General features: G+C 41.7%; 1 protein-coding gene across 3 annotated transcripts in view; it reads right to left on the bottom strand.

Annotated features, from left to right (window-relative positions):
* Nucleotides 1–885: 885 nt before the first annotated feature.
* The window catches only part of LAMP3 (lysosomal associated membrane protein 3), a 33,257-nt gene continuing 16,962 nt past the window's right edge, over nucleotides 886–17,180 (bottom strand). The window contains exons 4-6 of one of the 3 annotated variants that reach the window (XM_014846236.3): nucleotides 16,828–16,885; nucleotides 12,704–12,874; nucleotides 886–1,355 (exon numbers count right to left, since the gene is read on the bottom strand). In XM_014846236.3, coding sequence (XP_014701722.2) covers nucleotides 1,222–1,355; nucleotides 12,704–12,874; nucleotides 16,828–16,885 — 363 coding nt within the window. In that variant the 3' untranslated portion in view covers nucleotides 886–1,221. Of the gene's footprint in view, nucleotides 1,356–8,793; nucleotides 9,861–11,725; nucleotides 12,083–12,703; nucleotides 12,875–16,827; nucleotides 16,886–17,180 lie in introns of those variants that run through there. The other 2 variants (XM_014846235.3, XM_044771147.2) reach the window with 2 other exon arrangements.

The raw sequence follows: 17,180 nt of genomic DNA, 5'->3' as shown, positions 1-17,180 counted from the left end.
TGGGTTATAGGGGATTCTTTTGTTTTTGCTGAGGAAGATTCACCCTGAGCCAATATCCATAGTCAATCCTCCTCTTTTTGTATGTGAGTCCCCACCACAGCACACCCCAGACAGACAAGTGGTGTAGGTCCACACCTTGGAACCAAAGCCAGGTCACCAAAGAGGAGTATGCTGAACTTAACCACTAGGCCACCAGGGCCAGCCTGTGGGTGACATTTAACTGATTAATTTCCTTTAGTCTGAGTAAGTTGTGAAAATTAGACAAGACGTACATAAACTGTTTAGGCTAGTGTTTGGCACATATGCGTTCAATAATTAAGGGACATTATTATTGTTTCTTGCTTATTATTTAGTTCTGTTGTCCATAGCCATCAAATTCTTAGTCTTTAGTGATTCTAGAGTAGGAGTCATCAAGATAGAGAATAAAAGTTGATTTGTTCCTCTTGTTGGTGTCACATCAAAAACCTAGATAACCTGTGATATGTTGTTCTTTCTGATGATTTTTAAAAAACACTTAAGGGGTCGCCCCCATGGCCAAGTGGTTAAGTTTGCACGCTCTGCTTCGGCAGCCCAGGGTTTTGCCGATTTGAATGCTGGGTGCGGATATGGCACTGCTCATCAGGCCATGCTGAGGCAGCGTCCCACATGCCACAACTAGAAGGACCCACAACTAAAAGTACACAACTATGTACCAGGGGAGAAAAAGGAAAAATAAAAAAAATTTTAAAAAACACAAAATGGAAAAGGAGACCCTAGGCATATGTAAATCATATAAAACATGGACAGTAAAAGAACTGAAAGTCCATTTTATAGACAGAGGAGAGGGATTTTTTAAAATGGAAAAGATCAAGAGTAAAATAAAATATCCAATGGGAATAAGCAGTGTTAATTATGACCAATGCTTTAGTTTATAACTTGGAAGCATATACCACTTTACATACATTATGCTAATTTAACATCTCAAATGCTGACTTTGAGCAGTGAAAATATCTAGAAAGAAACTAGAAAATACTCAAACAGCTCACTGGATCTTTCATAAAATGAACAAAAAATATTTTGAAATTGATGTGCTGCTTGAACTTAAAGAAATGACTTGTTTTTTGTGAAAGATGGTGGTTTAAGTTGTTGGAAGGAACCACATTCTATGGGAAGTCTCCAACATCCTGGCAACAGTGAGAGAATTCTCTAAACTCCGTTATTTTCTTTTCCCCTGGCCACCAATTAGATTCTCTGGTATCCAGATGCTTCGCGCCTTACGCGGACTCCATAGACAATCAAACCCACAGCGAAGAGACCAAGCACGATGGCCCCAATCACAGGAAGCACAGCTGTGTAGTCAGACGAACACTCGTCCACTAAGAGAGAAAACAAATACAATAGAGCAGGTGAGGTTTGGTGAGGACAGACGGGAAAGCAGGCCAGAGTGGTAAGAATCTGAGCTTTGGAGTCAAACCTGGGCTTGCCTTTTAATTCCTCCACTCACTGTGTGAACTTGGCCGTGTTATTTAACCATGCAATTTCCTCATTTATAAAGTAAGCTAGTAATATGTAAGATTGTTGGAGGATTGAATAAGGTAACCTTGTCTTCTCAGCCGTGAATAGATATTCAACCCTTGTTAGCCCTGTTTTCTTCCAGGCGTGCTTGTGCTTGCTGTGAAGTGGGACGTGCTTATATAAAAGAGATGGCATCGCTAATTACACATGACCTCCTGAAAACACGTGATGTTCATCTGCTTTATAAAACATTTTCTGTGGCACTTAAAGTTCTTTTTTGTTGGTTTTAGTGAGCCAAAAATACTAGAAAGTAGACCTAATGATTTATGAGAGCTTAAAAGTGAAGGTTTGTAAATTTGTCAAAACGCTTTCTTCTTTATTCCATTAGAGAGTACTTATTCAGTTCATTGAAAACATAGTGAGTCTCCACTGGAAAAAGGAGGGCCCTGGGGATAAAGGGGAACTGGACTGAATAGAAATAAATGGAGAACTGTATATCTTATTGAAGGATAGATAAGAGGATATATCCTTGAGGTCCTTGCATGAACCAATATTGCAAGGAACCAAGGATCACCATTAACCCAATTCTTACCTGAGGTCCAAGAAAAAAGAATCAGGAGGGGCCAAAGAGAGGGAACAGTAATTAGAAGCTCCAGGAACAAAACAAAGACTGTACAAGACAGGAACTGTGTTTGTCATGCACGGTTTGACTTCGCAGTGGACAATATTTACATATACCTTACTGATTTAACAAAAAATAGTGATATAACCATAAAAGGGATGGTGTAAAAGTATTAAATCTTTATCTGCCATAGCAGGAAGTTTAAGGCTGATAAATTAAGAAATAGTAGGACAAGCTTTTTAATATTTTTAAAAAGAATTATAGAGATAGCTACCATTAGAAATTGTTAAAATCAATTAAAAGTGCTTTGTCTCTTCAAGGAAAGAGAGGGAAATCTGCTTTGCATGATAAGCCCTCTTAGAGGACATGATGATTTTGTTATTTATATATATTTAAATAAATACATATATTTCCTAGATAAAAAAGAACATTGATAAGTTAAGAAGTTAAAATGATTTGGAAAAAAGCCCCAAAATGCTAAAACAAAATGTAAAGCACATATCTACCCACAATTCCACTACTAGGAATATATATTAAAGATATTTTCACATAAGTATACAAAGATGTGTTACAATAATCTCCATTTTATGAGAGCAAAATGGACAATCTAAATATCCATCAAAAATTTAAAATAGTACACTCATATAATAGAATATAATGTAGCCATGAAAAAGAATGGGGTAGGGGCTGGCCCGGTGGTGTAGTGTTTAAGTTCAGCACATTCTGCTTCAGCAGCCTGGGTTCGTGGGTTCAGATCCCAGGCATGGACCTACACCACTCATCAAGCCATGCTTTGGTGCCACTCACATACAAAATTGGCAACAGATGTTAGCTCAGGGCCAGTCTTCCTCACCAAAAAAAAAAAAAAAGAAAAAGTGGTAGATTTCAATGTGCTGATAGGGAAGTTCCTGAAGATCTGTGAAGTATCTCATGAACCCAAACAAATGTGCATGTGCACCTGGAGGGAAAACATATACAAGAAGCTGGGGAAGGGTGGGGTGGGGAGTAGAAGGCAACTTTTTTCTCCCTATAGTTTTATACTATTTAATATGACATTGTTTAAACATTTTTAACAGGCTGAAAAGTACAGAAAGAAAATAATTATCCAATCACTACATTTCTTCCACTTGAATTAATCACTGTAAACCTTCTGAGGCATTTGCTTCCTCTGACATGTATGAGTGTGTGTGTGCTCATGTGCATGCCTACAGAAAAATCATTCTATTTTTAAAAATGATATTTGCTTATTATAAATAATTTAAATGATTTAGAAAAACACAAATAAAAAAGTAAGAACCAATCACCTGGAAACCACTCACCTAGAAATTATCATTGCTAAAATATGAACCGACATTATTATAAAGAATGAACCAATATTATTTCCGGAGTCTTTCTTCACAACTATAACAACAGATGGATGGAAAAATAAATAGAAGCACTTTTATTAAAATAGGATCATACAAGTGCTATTTTACCAAAATTATTCATTTTAATTTTACTTGAATTTCATAGAAGAAAAAAACTAAAACAAAACTGGAGAAATTGCTACACTTCAAATAAATGTAATTTTGTCACAGGAAATATTGTGTCATAAAAGATCCCTTTAAGGTTCAGAAAAGAGATTATAAACACACATTAAAAGATCATAAAATGTATTAAGAGGTTAGAAATAAATTAGAGATATTGTGTGTTTTCTAAACTGTTTCCAATTTAGATACTACCTATTGATACTGTTTTCAAAGATTACTACTAACAGTTTCCCTTCTCTCTTCTTCCCAAATCAAATTGTGAATAGTTACATTATTTTTTAAAACGTTGAAGTTTACAATATTTCAATTCTATTTGATAGCTATCATTCCTATAGTTTTAAAAAATTGTTTCGAGTCAAAAGAGTACAAAATGCTGTCGTACATTCAGAAGCTGCACTTCCACCCTTGTCTCATCTTTGTAGTTCCCCCTTTCATTAGACCACAACTTCATTTCATATATATATTTCCCTTGTTTGAGATACAAGCAAAAATAAATATATATTTTCTTTTCCCTTTTTTCTCACTATCATGCATTATGCTTTCTTCATTTAACAATATATTTTGGATAACTTTAGTTGTACATACATAAGTATGTGTGTTCTCACTCCTTTTTATAACTGTATAGTATTCTGCTGTGGAATGTACCTGTCCCAGATTGATGGACCCTTGATTTGTTTTCCATCTTTTGCTATTACAAATAATGCTGTAATGAATAGCTAGGTACATATACCATTTTGTATACGAGAAAGTGTATTCGTATGATAAATCTCAGACCCATAATTCTTTAATGCTTTTTGTACGTAACTAAGTAGATAAAATGCTTTTTTTGTCAACTGTGACTTCTCTATTCCTGAGGGATAGTTGGCTATATCCTTGTTTATAATGTGGCTTCTCTCTGATCTCCTCAAATTTCATTGTCAAGGTATCTTTAAGAAGAGCTCATTGGTGCTTTATCTCTTGAATTATTTCGTGTTTGAAGATATCTGCTTATTATATTTACACGGAAGTAATATTTTTTGGTGCTGTTTTCCCTTAGGGTTTCCCTTAGGTGATTTGCTTTTTGAGAGGGCGGGGGAGTTTGTGTGTCTAAAGAATTCTTTCTTTATCTTTAAAGTTCTATAGCTTACTTTGGATATGTCTTAATGTTAAGCTTTCTATAGCAGTTTTTTTCTGGGATCTCTCAGCCTGCAACTTCAATTACGTCTGTAAAGGAAAATCTCTTACATCATCAAATATATCTTCCTTTTATTTTTGAACTCTCTACTTCAGAAGCACCAATTATCCTTACTTTAGATGATGTGAATATCTTCCACACCTAGCATCTTCCCTGTAACGGTATAATCTTAACTTTTATCCGCATTAACTGACTATCTCAGTCATTCTCTCCATGAAGATAACTCAGTTTTCAGCTCTATTCTGCTTCTTACTATTTCTGTTCATCATGTAAGCGTGCTGCTGTGAGAGTCGATTTGTTTTCTTAGGAGCGAAATCTCCTATTCATCTCACACTTTCCTTATAACATCTCATCTATGAGCTCCGGTCACACGGAATTCACATTCTTATTAAGTGATCCTCAGCATAAACCAATCATCAGGGATTTCTCTCTGTTCCGTGAGTTATATTTTCTTTGTACTTTCTCAATGATATTCCTTTCTAACCCTCCCTCCTTTAATTTAATTTAATTTTCAAAACCATGGTAAAATGAACATAACATAGAATTTGTCATTTTAACTGTTTTTAAACGTACAGTTCAGTGACATTAAGTATATTCACATTTTTGTGCAACTATCACCATGCTCCTTCTCCAGAATCTCTTCTTCTCCCAAAATGAAAACTCTGTACCCCCAATTTAATTGACATTTATATTATCGTTATTTTGCTGTAATAATTTTGCGTAGTGATCATGTGGTTTCTTTTCATCTTGCTCATGCTTGAGCATCTCATCCAGACACTGAATTTCCTATGAGGACAGATTTCGGGGACCCCTCTCCCTGGTCTAACAGGCCAATCAAGTAAGCAAACTGCGTAGGCTTTAAGTCAGTCCAATAAAATCCACACTGTGCTGTGAAGCAGCTGTGCGGGCCATCTCAGCCTGTGTCAAATAACCTTGCAGCCCCACACCTCATGACCGAAGACGCCAGCTGGACAGATCCACAGCAGGAAGAGATAAAGGGGGACCTCGCTCTCACATTTCCCAGCCGCATTTCTTAGAGACTGAGGGACTAATTAAGGACCCTCATCCTTGCCTCCCGCCACACATAGCTGATGTCAGCATCTCAGAATTTGTTTGATGTATAACCAAGGCATTCTTGTTTATGCCACCTTCAATGTATAATCTAGAGAAAAACCCAGATGTGTCCGATCCCCCTCTTTTTGGAAATCTACTTCTAAGTTTCCTTTTTTTCCTTTCCTTGTTCCTGCATGTGCGCTGTTTGTGAAAGAGATATAAGCTGCGCCTAAACCCACACCCCTGGGAGCAGTTCCATCAGAGCGCTCTGCTGAACTGTTTTCCCAGGGTTCGAATTCCTCACACTGATTACTGAGTAAACTCCTTCACTAATATCACCTATGTTTTATATCTGTCGACACCTATGATATTGTTTAGGTAAATTAGTGCCTTTCTTCCCACTGTAGCTGAGATCAGTTCCTGTTTCCCGCTGAGCTCCCTATTGGGATTCTACCTTCTTTTCTGTACCTGGGGAGCTAGCTCCAGCCTGGGCATAGCCTCTGGTCCTGGGTTGGCTCCTCGCTTCACATCCATCAGTCTGTGTTCACTCGGCCTAGTCTTCCCAGTACCCATTTTCACTTCTCCTAGATTAGTGGACATTCTAAAAATCTAGATCACAGGATCTTTTTCTCTCATCATATGGCTTCTTGGGTAGGTGTGTCAGAGGAGGCAGGGTGAGGGGTCCCGCTCTGCTGCCCCTCTCCACTCTTCCTCTGAATCTTGTTTCTTTCTTTCTTTTTTTGTGAGGAAGATTGGCCCCGAGCTAATATCTGTTGCCAATCTTCCTCTTTTTGCTTGAGGAAGATTGTCACTGAGCTAACATCTGTGCCAATCTTCCTCTATTTTATGTGGCACGCTGCCGCAGCGTGACTTGAACAGTGGTTGTAGGTCTGCCCCCAGGATCTGAACCTGCAAACTCCAGGTCACTGAAGCGGAGCATGGAAACTTAACCACTATGCCACTGGTCTGGCCCCTGAATTGTTTCTTTTTTTTCACCAGTTTTAAAAGTGTGTTGCATTAGGTTACATAACACTGACTGCTACTAATGATTTTTAAAAACTTTTCCCCCCTCAATCTATTAGAGAAGAAGGAAAATTCTAGTCACTGTTTTAACTCCAATTTTTCATTTCATGAATTTCTATAGTGCTTAAAATTCTTTTAACCATCTATATGTATTTCTTTTGTTTCCATTTTTTTCTTAAAAATCAAGAATTGGTACTGAAGAATAAATTACAATCATTTTAAACAATTTATTCTACGGGACAAAACCAAAATTCAGGCACACATTTATACACATTTGTTAATCAAAGTTTGTTTTGTACGTAATTCATATGTAATTCTTTAATCACATTATAATTGTGAAGACCTAGAAACAACAAAAATTCTCAGTAACAGAATAGTCAAGCAAATTACTGTATATTGTTGATAGCATATTCATCATGGCAGCCATAACAATGATACTTTGCACCTTTAACAGCATGAAGAAACGCTTATGATGCACAGGTTAAAAGGATAGCAAATTGTGTACTGTGTATGCTTCCAGTCTGTAAAAAAATATTCATGAGAGGGAAATGTATCAAAATTAACAATGGCTAGGTTACCCGTGGGTGGGCATTAGTGAGGGTTTCTATTATCTCTAGGAGGATTTCCATTATCTCCAGGTGGGTTGCGGGGAGGGGGTGAATTCAGGACACTACCCTCAGCAGAAGGGGAAAAACGAGTTAAAACCAGCAGGATGGGCAAGCAGCAGGTGAGCTAACAGCAAGGGGCAAGTGACAGCAGACAGGTCAGGAAAGTCCCTGCAGGGCATCGCAAGCGTTCACAGCAGCCTTCTGCCCTGACCCCAGAAAGTGACAAGCAGCTTCTGCAATAAGCCTCGAAGCCACTGAACTGCAGCCCTAAGAGACAGACTCGGAGGTAGCACAAACCCCAGGGGGCAGAGGAGGCCACTTCCAGACATGCAGTTGGCCGCAGTGTCCATCCCAGCACTTCCCCTCCTTGGGACCCCCCAGGATGTCACTGCAGAAAGTGGGCATAATTGCAAGGCAGTAATGCGTCCAGGCATTTACTTCCTAGTCTTTCAAATGAAACCTTTGCTCTTTGAGGTTACTAGAATGTTAATTCAAAGTAATTTTAAAGATAACTGGCAGGAGTGGGTGGTGGGTATATAACAGAAGTCTAGGCAGTAGCCGTCACTCCGAAGAACTCATTGAAGACGGTAGGAAGGAAAATGAAACTTAAGTAAACAGCCTTAGCCTTCTTTTCTTGATTTTAATTGCATTTCTTTTTCCACATGCTGGAAGATGAACCCTCCTTTAGTCATTCTACAGAATGGTTAGGGGCACCATGAATAAACAACGTGTGCTCGGCAGTATAGAACCTTTCAAGAACTCTTGAGGCAGAACTGGAAACAGAGTCTGGAGTGGGGGTACCATTGATGCTGGTTGGAGGGAGCAGGTGGAGGCAGACGGCCTCTCTCTAGAGCCAAGCCCTTGCTGTTAAACCTGAGTCACTTTGGGCAACACAGGCTCCTCACACCCCAGCTTTTCAACAACATCTCCTGCTATAAGCAGGAAACAGGAATTTCCTGACATTCAGCCGTCCCTCCCTGCTTACTGCTGAGAAAGTGGAGGGAGCTAAAACACCTCAAAGGAAAGCAGTACTTGTCCTAGATAAGCAGTGGTTAGAAACTCGTTGCCAACTTTCACAAACTTTCCGTTAAAAATAAAAAGTGGCACCTCTGGAAAATGTAGAAAAACAAGAAAACTTCTCGGTAAAAGCAGTTAAAAACATCCAGAAGTCCATTACTCTCCTATTTCTCTGAAATAAGACCCCCATTCTCCTATTTAATAGTCAATGTAATAGAAAACCATGAGTAACATTCCCAGCCGTACTTTAATAGAACTTTTCCTCCAGACATCCCTCACTTCCAATCAGAATTTCCTGGTTTACAATTTTTTTGTAAATGTTTGCTGAAAAAGGAAAGCGGGTAATAATCGGGGTAGACCTACTGCTTCTGCTTGCCATTTCTGATGAAGTTTTGCAGCTTTGCTCGCCTCCTCTCCCCACAATGGCCCAAATTAACAAATTTACAAGGATAGACCAGAATCAAAGGAAAATAGAGATAAAGCAGAAAAAAAAAGCATTCAGAAGGCAGACATCAAATGAAGGTGAAGGAATTGGAGAACTAACATTTACTGAGTCTCTTCATTTGCCAACATCTTAGGTATGTGCTTTACATTAAAAAAATGAATTATGGGAAGTTTTCTAGTTTTTCACTAATAATACATTATAATAGTATAGAATATGTCTTTTTAAAAATGATAGTCTATTTAGCCCATCTGTAATTTAAGTAAATCAGGAATTGGTCAAAATCTAGGAGTTTAAAATCACTTTAGAATCTATTCTGAAATGGATCAGTTTTTTAAAAGTAATATTCTCTTTAAAAAACTGGATATTGAGACTCTTGAAAATGCATAAGAAAAGTCAGTACAGTTTGGAGATGTCTTTCCCACAGTTGTCCCTTTGGGTATTTGCTTTCTCTTTCTCACAAACCTAGCTCATATCCCTGCCTCTGGTCCCTAATTCTCGCAGCCAGCCCTGGATTATCAGGTACGGAAGATGGAATTTGAGCCCATATGGCACAGCCTCCCTACGCTAACAGGAGAAGATGGGGTGGGGGCTCATTTTAGCCAGCCTTCAGATGGCCCAGTGGTGGACAGCTAGGTTTCCTAATCAGAGTGGGAGGGTGGGACACACAGCTAAAAAGTCGATCCCTTCATTTCAGGCTGAATGTGGAGCCAGAATCCCCAAGGTCTTAACCTTGCACATTGTGAAGAAGGTGGGTTTTACATGCGTTCGTATCCTCTACTGGGCTGCTTTCTGGCCACCAGGCAGGCTGTTAGCAAAACGACAAGCAGTCCTGTGATACTCAGGCCCACGGCCACAGGGATCTCTCTCCTGTTTCTGTCACTGAAGCATTCATCCGCTGCAAGTGAAGTCAGAGTAACAGGTGTTACAGGCTGGCCACAGTGCTGGGAAGTGATACTGCCCCAGCCAGCCTCTGCATCCCCAAGAGGGAGACTGAGGGGGAGACGGAGCTGCTGGGCCTCCCACTTGCTGCCTCAGAGACACAGATGTGTGAAAACAGGGAGAGAAAAAGTCAGTGCAACCACCTGAAATTTGTAGTGTTTGTGATCACTTCAGCAGTGTATGAACTTGCAGATCCCCAGGCCCCACGCCCAAGAAATTATGATTCAGTGGGTCCGAGGGAGTGCCCAGGAGATTCTGATGCAGCTGGGAGGCAGCTCCAACTTTGAGAAACACTGGGTCGGTCAAGAGGGTGAGGATCAGAATCGTGTCTTGATTCTCAAGCCAGGGTAAGCCTCAGAGCCATGTTTCCCAACCCTGGAAACTGGGACCCGCACCAAATCACATGGCCAAAATTTTTTATTCAGACTCTATGCTCCTTGGGGCCGGCCGGGTGGCACAGTGGTTAAGTGCGCACGTTCTGCTTCGGCGGCCTGGGGTTCGCCGGTTCGGATCCCGGGTGCGGACATGGCACTGCTTGACAAGCCATGCTGTGGCAGGCATCCCACATATAAAGTAGAGGGAGATGGGCATGGATGTTAGCACAGGGCTAGTCTTCCTCAGCAAAAAGAGGAGGATTGGCAGCAGATGTTAGCTCAGGGCTAATCTTCCTCAAAAAAAAAAAAAAAACCAAAACACTCTATGCTTCTTAAAGGGGCTGCTGGACAGCCTGGGGCTCCTAGGACTTGAGAAACATTTTGCAGGCTCCAGGTTTTTCGGGAAGAGGGGTTGAGAATGTGGGCATCAGGAGTCTCTGTTTGGGATGACCATTCTCTTTGATAGGGCTGTTTACACACTTGCTGGACTCCTCTCCAGTTCTTGGAACCCCTGTTGAAATGTCACCCATTGCTCAGGACTTTCCGACCCCTTCTCCCAACACTGTTACTCACACCTGCCTCTGTGGTCCCACAGTACATGTATTTTTTTATAACATCATGTCGTGTGGTAACTTTTATTTTTTAACTTGCTCCTTTTTTCCTCTTCTCTTACTCTCTGGTAGAAAATGTTATTTACAGAATAACAAACAACTTCACAGTTGAGTGTCTTTAGTGAAATTTGAAGAACAAAGACTGGGAATATGGAATTGAGCTGAAGCAGTGACAGTGGAATGAGAAATAATTTGGAGGGAGAATTGACGGGGCTTTGGGACTATTTGTACGAGATGGTGAGCGGGGGAGAGGGAAGAATGAAAAGTTAGCTTTTGTACATCTCCCTGTGAGCACTGCTAATAGAAGGTCAGGTGTGTGCTGCTGAGTGGTTTTATTTGTCATCTCTGCCACTAAGCGGTTCCCAGACCTGCTCACTTCCTGCCTCACAGAGGTTCTGAGGGGCAGGAAGAGCAAGTGTGCACCTTATTTTTAAGATCACATGACAAACTGGGGGCAACACCTACTAACAAATTTTATTTATTTTTAGCTAACCTATTTTTTTTTAAAGATTGGCACCTGAGCTAACAACTGTTGCCAATCTTTTTTTTTTGCCTTCTTCTTCTCCCCAAAGCCCCCCAGTACATAGTTGCATATTCGAGTTGTGAGTGCCTCTGATTGTCCTATGTGGGACGCTGCCTCAGCATGGCCTGATGAGCAGTGCCATGTCCGCGCCCAGGATCTGAACCAGCGAAACCCTGGGCCACTGAAGAGGAGTGGAACTTAACCACTCGGCCATGGGGCCAGCCCCACAAATTTTAGTATTTAACCTTAGGACTGTGGTAAAGGTCCAAAGCAAAGATAGAGATTGTAAGACTCAGACAAAACTGCAGAAATCAGGGGGTCCAAGGCCAGCAACACTTTAATCCTTCCTTTGTCAACTGCTTTCCGCCAAATATACCAGAAGTTTTCTGCCAGACACATCTTCAACTTTATAATGGAACTCAAACAGAAATCAGATTCACATTATAGCAATTTAATTTACGGCTAAACTTCTAGCTAAATCTACTTTTGATAAGTGAGAGGTACTCATAGTGTCGTTGAGCGATGGGGAGAGGATGTTCCGGAGCCTGCAGTTCAATTCCTGGTCAGAGGTAGAAATCCTTGCAACGCCGCGCCCTGGGCAGGGAGGACCGGGCTTTTTTGGAAAGTCACCCTGGTCTTCCCCTCACCTTCCTCCAGGACCTGCTTCCCTCTGTGGTGGTTACAACCCAAAGCAGAAGTGTCATGGAAACTAACTATGAGGAAGTACTAGCAGGGTGGGGCAGCTTGTATTTGAGAAGAGGGGATCCCACAGCGTGTATTTCTGTCTTGAATGACCACATCTTTCTCTTTTCCCTCTGCAAGGGGGAAAGAATCTATCCTGAAATCTTGACTTTTAGACATCACTAGTACTCAGGATCTTTAAAGTGTTCTCCAAATATACCTGAGGTTACCAGTACTCAACAGCTCCTAAGGGGAGTTTGCAGATAATGCTTTCTGACTTTTTGGTTGAATGTTTGTTGTGTTCGTGTGTGGGGGTGTTTAAATATCAGAGGACATATTTTGGTCAGACAAGGAGAATGTACTCTGCCGTGGGAGAGCAGTGGACATGAGTGAGTTAAGGTGTCTGATTCTGAGGTTGGTATTAACTCATAGAGGAATGGTGGGAGGGAGGGTTGGCCAGAGAAACTTGGCCCTAAAAGCTTTGTGCAATCCTACTCTTCTAGGAAACTCAGTGATCCTTGTCCCTTTGACAGCTTCAAACAAAGACAACGTGAAACTACCCCTGGGTCTCTGAAGTTTATGTCTGTGACAGGATGAACCCTTAACTTACCATTTCCAAAGTTGTCGTCTTCGAAATCAAAGGCTTGAAGTTGGACATTCATTGTTTTCAGGTGAAGCTGGGTTGACAGCTCGAGGCTCTGTTCACTCACACACTTGAAGGAATGCCCAATCACAGTCTCAAACATCACCACAGAACTTTTCATTCCTTGGTAAGTTTTCTCTGAAAACACAAAGGTGAAATAGAAGCATATAAGAATCCTGGCAAATATCCACTGAGTTCCAGCTGTTGCTGGGCAGCCCATGTGCAGTATAATGGCTTTCCTTTAGTCGTGGCTCTTCAGAGTTCTGCCACCTTCTCCCCATGAAAAATCACCCTGGTGCTTGCCGGGGACTTTTCCTGGTGCTCTGTTTGGAGCATATGGGGGCAACCTCACATAAATTGGAAAGTGGTAACATTGAAATGAAAACTTTGGGGAATGTTTTCTTCCATTATTTTAAATCATTGTGGGTAGAGTTGGTGGTGACTTGTGCTAATGCTTGGGGTCTACAGTGAAGTGTCCCAAAAAACTTCAGAAATAAAAGAAGTAAGACTGGTCTCTGAGACAAAATAACATGAACGCTTTTTCTTTTTTGAGGAAGATTAGCCCTGAGTTAACATGTGCTGCCGATCTTCCTCTTTTTGCTAAGGAAGACTGGCCCTGAGCTAACATCCATGCCCATCTTCCTCTACTTTATATGTGGGACGCCTACCACAGCATGGCATGCCAAATGGTGCCATGTCCACACCTGGGATCTGAACCATCGAACCCCGGTCCGCCGAAGCCAACCAGGTACACTTAACCACTGTGCCACCAGGCCGGCCCCCTACATGAACCCTTAATGAATCAGAGCAGAGACATGCAAATTCCCAAGTGGAACATTTTGGTATCCCCAGACTGAAAGTATTAGTATAGCAAAAGGAGGGACTAAGTGGATCACTGGAGGGGGTTGTTGCATCCATCCATGGAAACAGAGAGAAGGAAGAGGCCCGTCTTTGCTCCTTGGAGTGCTGCTGGAGAGAGAAAGACCTGCTCGAGGACTCGCCCTGTGTGGTGATGGATACACCCCTCACAAGGAGGTATATGCTTCAAGCAGATGGGTTCAACATTTTAATCATACAATTAACTCTATTTGCCCTAATTCCACATTCATAAAGTGCCCTTTTGAGTATACTTTAGCTTCCTGAGTGAGAGAAAATTCACTGGCCAGAGGACCACACTGTCTGGTCCCCTTGGCAGTTAGAGTAAGAAATAGTGGCATGAGAAATGAGCAAACTGGCATTCTGATTGTATACATCAGTTTTGTGACCTTGTTTAACATCAGTCTCCTTGAAGAGACAGCTGCTACCTCAGGGTGTGCTGACAGCTCCTGGGGTTGAAGACCAGACCATGGGCCTCAGTGAATTCACCAAAGTTATGCCTCCAAGGAATACCCACGGGCTGTTAGTGAGGGGGCCTGGGAGTCTCCGTCCTTGCCTGTCTCTGTGGCTTGTTTGCCCTCTGAGATAACACTACACGTTGAGGGTCTGCTCACTGTGTGCTGGGCGCTGTGCAAGTATGTTGCATGCCCTCTCCTGCTTCGTTCTGATAACAAACAGTCTTTTGAGATACAGCAGTCTGCCCTTATCCGTGGTTTCTCTTTCCATGGTTTCAGTTATCTGCAGTCAGTGGTCTGAAAATATTAAATGGAAAATTCCAGAAATAAACAACTCATAAGTTTTAAATTGGGCACTGTCCTGAGTAGGGTGGTGAGATCTCACACCCTCCTGCTCTATCCCGCTTGGACAAGAATCATCCGTTTGTCCAGCCGCATCCTCGCTGTGTACGCTACCCGCGACCCGTCTGCGAGTCACTTAGCAGCTGGTTATCAGATCCACTGTCACGGTATCGCAGTGCTTGTGTTCACTCACCCTTACTTTACTTCATAATGGCCCCAAGCACAAAGGTAGTGATGCTGCAATTCGGATATGCCAAAGAGAAGCTGTAAAATGCTTCCTTTAAATGAAAAGGTGAAAGTTCTCGACTTAATAAGGAAAGGAAAAAAATCATATGCTGAGGTTGTTAAGATCTACAGTAACTTTTATTACAGTATATTGTTATAATTGTTCCATTTTATTATGTTATTGTTGTTAATCTCTTACTGTGCCTAATTTATAAATTAAACTTTATTGTAAGTACGTATGTATAGGGAAAAACATGGTACATATAGTATTTGGCACTTTCTGTGGTTTCAGACATCCACTGGGGGTCTTTGAAAGACTCCCCCTCGGATAAGCAGGGGACTACTGTAGGTACTACTCTCTCCACTTTACAGATGAAGAAACAGAGAGTCAGAGAGTTGAAAACGTTTGCCTAAGATCATACAGCTAGTACGTGGTATTTGGGCTCAAGCAGTCTGACTCCAGACCTTATCTTACCCACTCTGCTATTGGGTCTCCCGCCCATTACTGCAGTATTTACTGTACACTCCTGCATTTGTACACGCAAATGTCCTACATGATGTACTGAATTATCCGTGTACACTACTGTATCATGTGTCACATCCTGGATGGTCTGCTACTAGCACGCCTACTAACATTACAATGGTCATTAACACTGTAGTTACAACTAACTACTGTTACTTATACCACCACCACCATTGACATGAACATGATAACTTCTGTTACTACTACAGCTCCTCTGCCACTGCTGAACCTTGAGCATTGGGACCTAGAATTGTTTTATCCCCTCCCTCAGCCTCTAAGTTAGTTTCTAACCTAACTCTCCCTCCCCCTGCCTCTTGAGACACTGCTACCCCATTACTAGCTAAAATTTGATCCATTCCTAGTGAAAACATTAGCTAACTGATGTTAGCATTGACACCATTTATTCCTCAGCCTCTATGAGGAGACTCGGCTAAGTGAGTTAATGTATATGAAAGTGTCAACTATGACATCTACTCAGATTTAACCAATAATCATTGACAACATCCTCAGTCGAAAGACTTTTGAAAAGGAGAAAACAGACATGAAAACTCTCGGTACAGAACCTGGCATGGAGGAGGTGCTCTGTAACAGTTTGCTGTCTAAGTCTGGGCTTTCCCCAGAAACGTTTGAGGCCTCTGAGAAACTTCTCTGACTTGACTGGGAGGATTACTTTTCTAGAAGTGAACATTGCAGGAGTTCTCTCAACTTGCCCCACTATGGGCGAGTCTCCACACAGCAACCAAAGTGAACCTTTGTAAAGGTAAATCTGATAGATGATTTCCTTACACCAAACCCTCCAATGGCATCCTTTCACACTTAAGAATAAAATCTGGAGCCTGACCTTGCCTCGCCCACAGGCCCCGCATGCTCTGGCCTGGCTGCCCCTCAGACCTCACCAGCTGCTTTGCTCACTCTCTCAGGCACACTGGCCCCTGCTGGTCCTTGAACACACTAGTGAGTTCCCTCCTTAGGGCCTGTGCATCTGTTGTTCCTGCCACCTGGAAAGAGCTTCCCCAGGCCCAGATGTCCCCAAATGGGGACATCTCTCTGCTCAAGCTTCACCTCTTCAGAGAGGCCTTCGTTCCCTGAGGGCTTCTCTATCACCCTAAAGTACCTATACCTAAAGTATTCCCTGCTTTCCTAAAGCATCTTTCCAGTCCTCCCCACCCCCATCTGGCTTGTGTTTGCTCATAGAACTGATCACCGCTGAACAATGTATTATAATTTTATAGAATGTAAAGTTCCCCCTTCTAGAATGTAAGTTCCATGAGGGCAGGGACTATATGTTTGGATAATTATGGATCCCCGGGCCCACTAAAGGGCTTGGCAGCTAGCCGGCACTCGCTCCATTTTCACAGAACAAATGCATGCTTCCAAGGGTGTAGAACAAACTGTAGCATCAATAGCAAATCTGTGGAGCAGTCACTAACTCTCTATTGTTGCTGATCGCAATCTCCGACCTCATGTTGTCCAACCTCCTTCATGAGCAGATGAGCAAAAGGAAGCACACAAAGATACAGTAAGTTCCCTCAAAGTTATGTTGCTGGGTACTCTCTCAGTCTGTTTCTCAAAAGTAGCGGCAAAGATTAGCAAATTCGATGGGATAAAAAATGACCAGAACCAGAAACACCGTGTTATTGCTGGGGGAATAGCCTTCTCCAGCTCCTTACCTGGATTTGAGACAGTCAAATAGGCGCCCACTTCACTGATATAGTATGAGTTTTCATCCTGCAAAATAGCAGTGTGTTAACATTCGGGCCGTCTCTGTTTTTATGTTTATGATCCTGGCTTACAAACGTTGTTTGGGCAGGATTCCAGCTATTAAATCCTTGATAAGGAGGCTTGGGAGTGTGTTGGTATGAAACCATAATTGTGTTTGAAAATTTCAAGAAAAGTAAATATAATACACAATAAATGAATAATGAGTAATGGCTTGCCCCTGGCCTAAGATTCCTCTACTTCATGCCTATTGCTAGAGCCTGGCATTCAAATTCCACTGGTACAATTTGAGTCCCCTCAGTCG

This window comes from Equus asinus, chromosome 5 (genome assembly GCF_041296235.1).
Source record: "Equus asinus isolate D_3611 breed Donkey chromosome 5, EquAss-T2T_v2, whole genome shotgun sequence".
NCBI lineage: Eukaryota > Metazoa > Chordata > Mammalia > Perissodactyla > Equidae > Equus > Equus asinus.
This window is presented reverse-complemented; position numbering and strand designations above follow the sequence as displayed.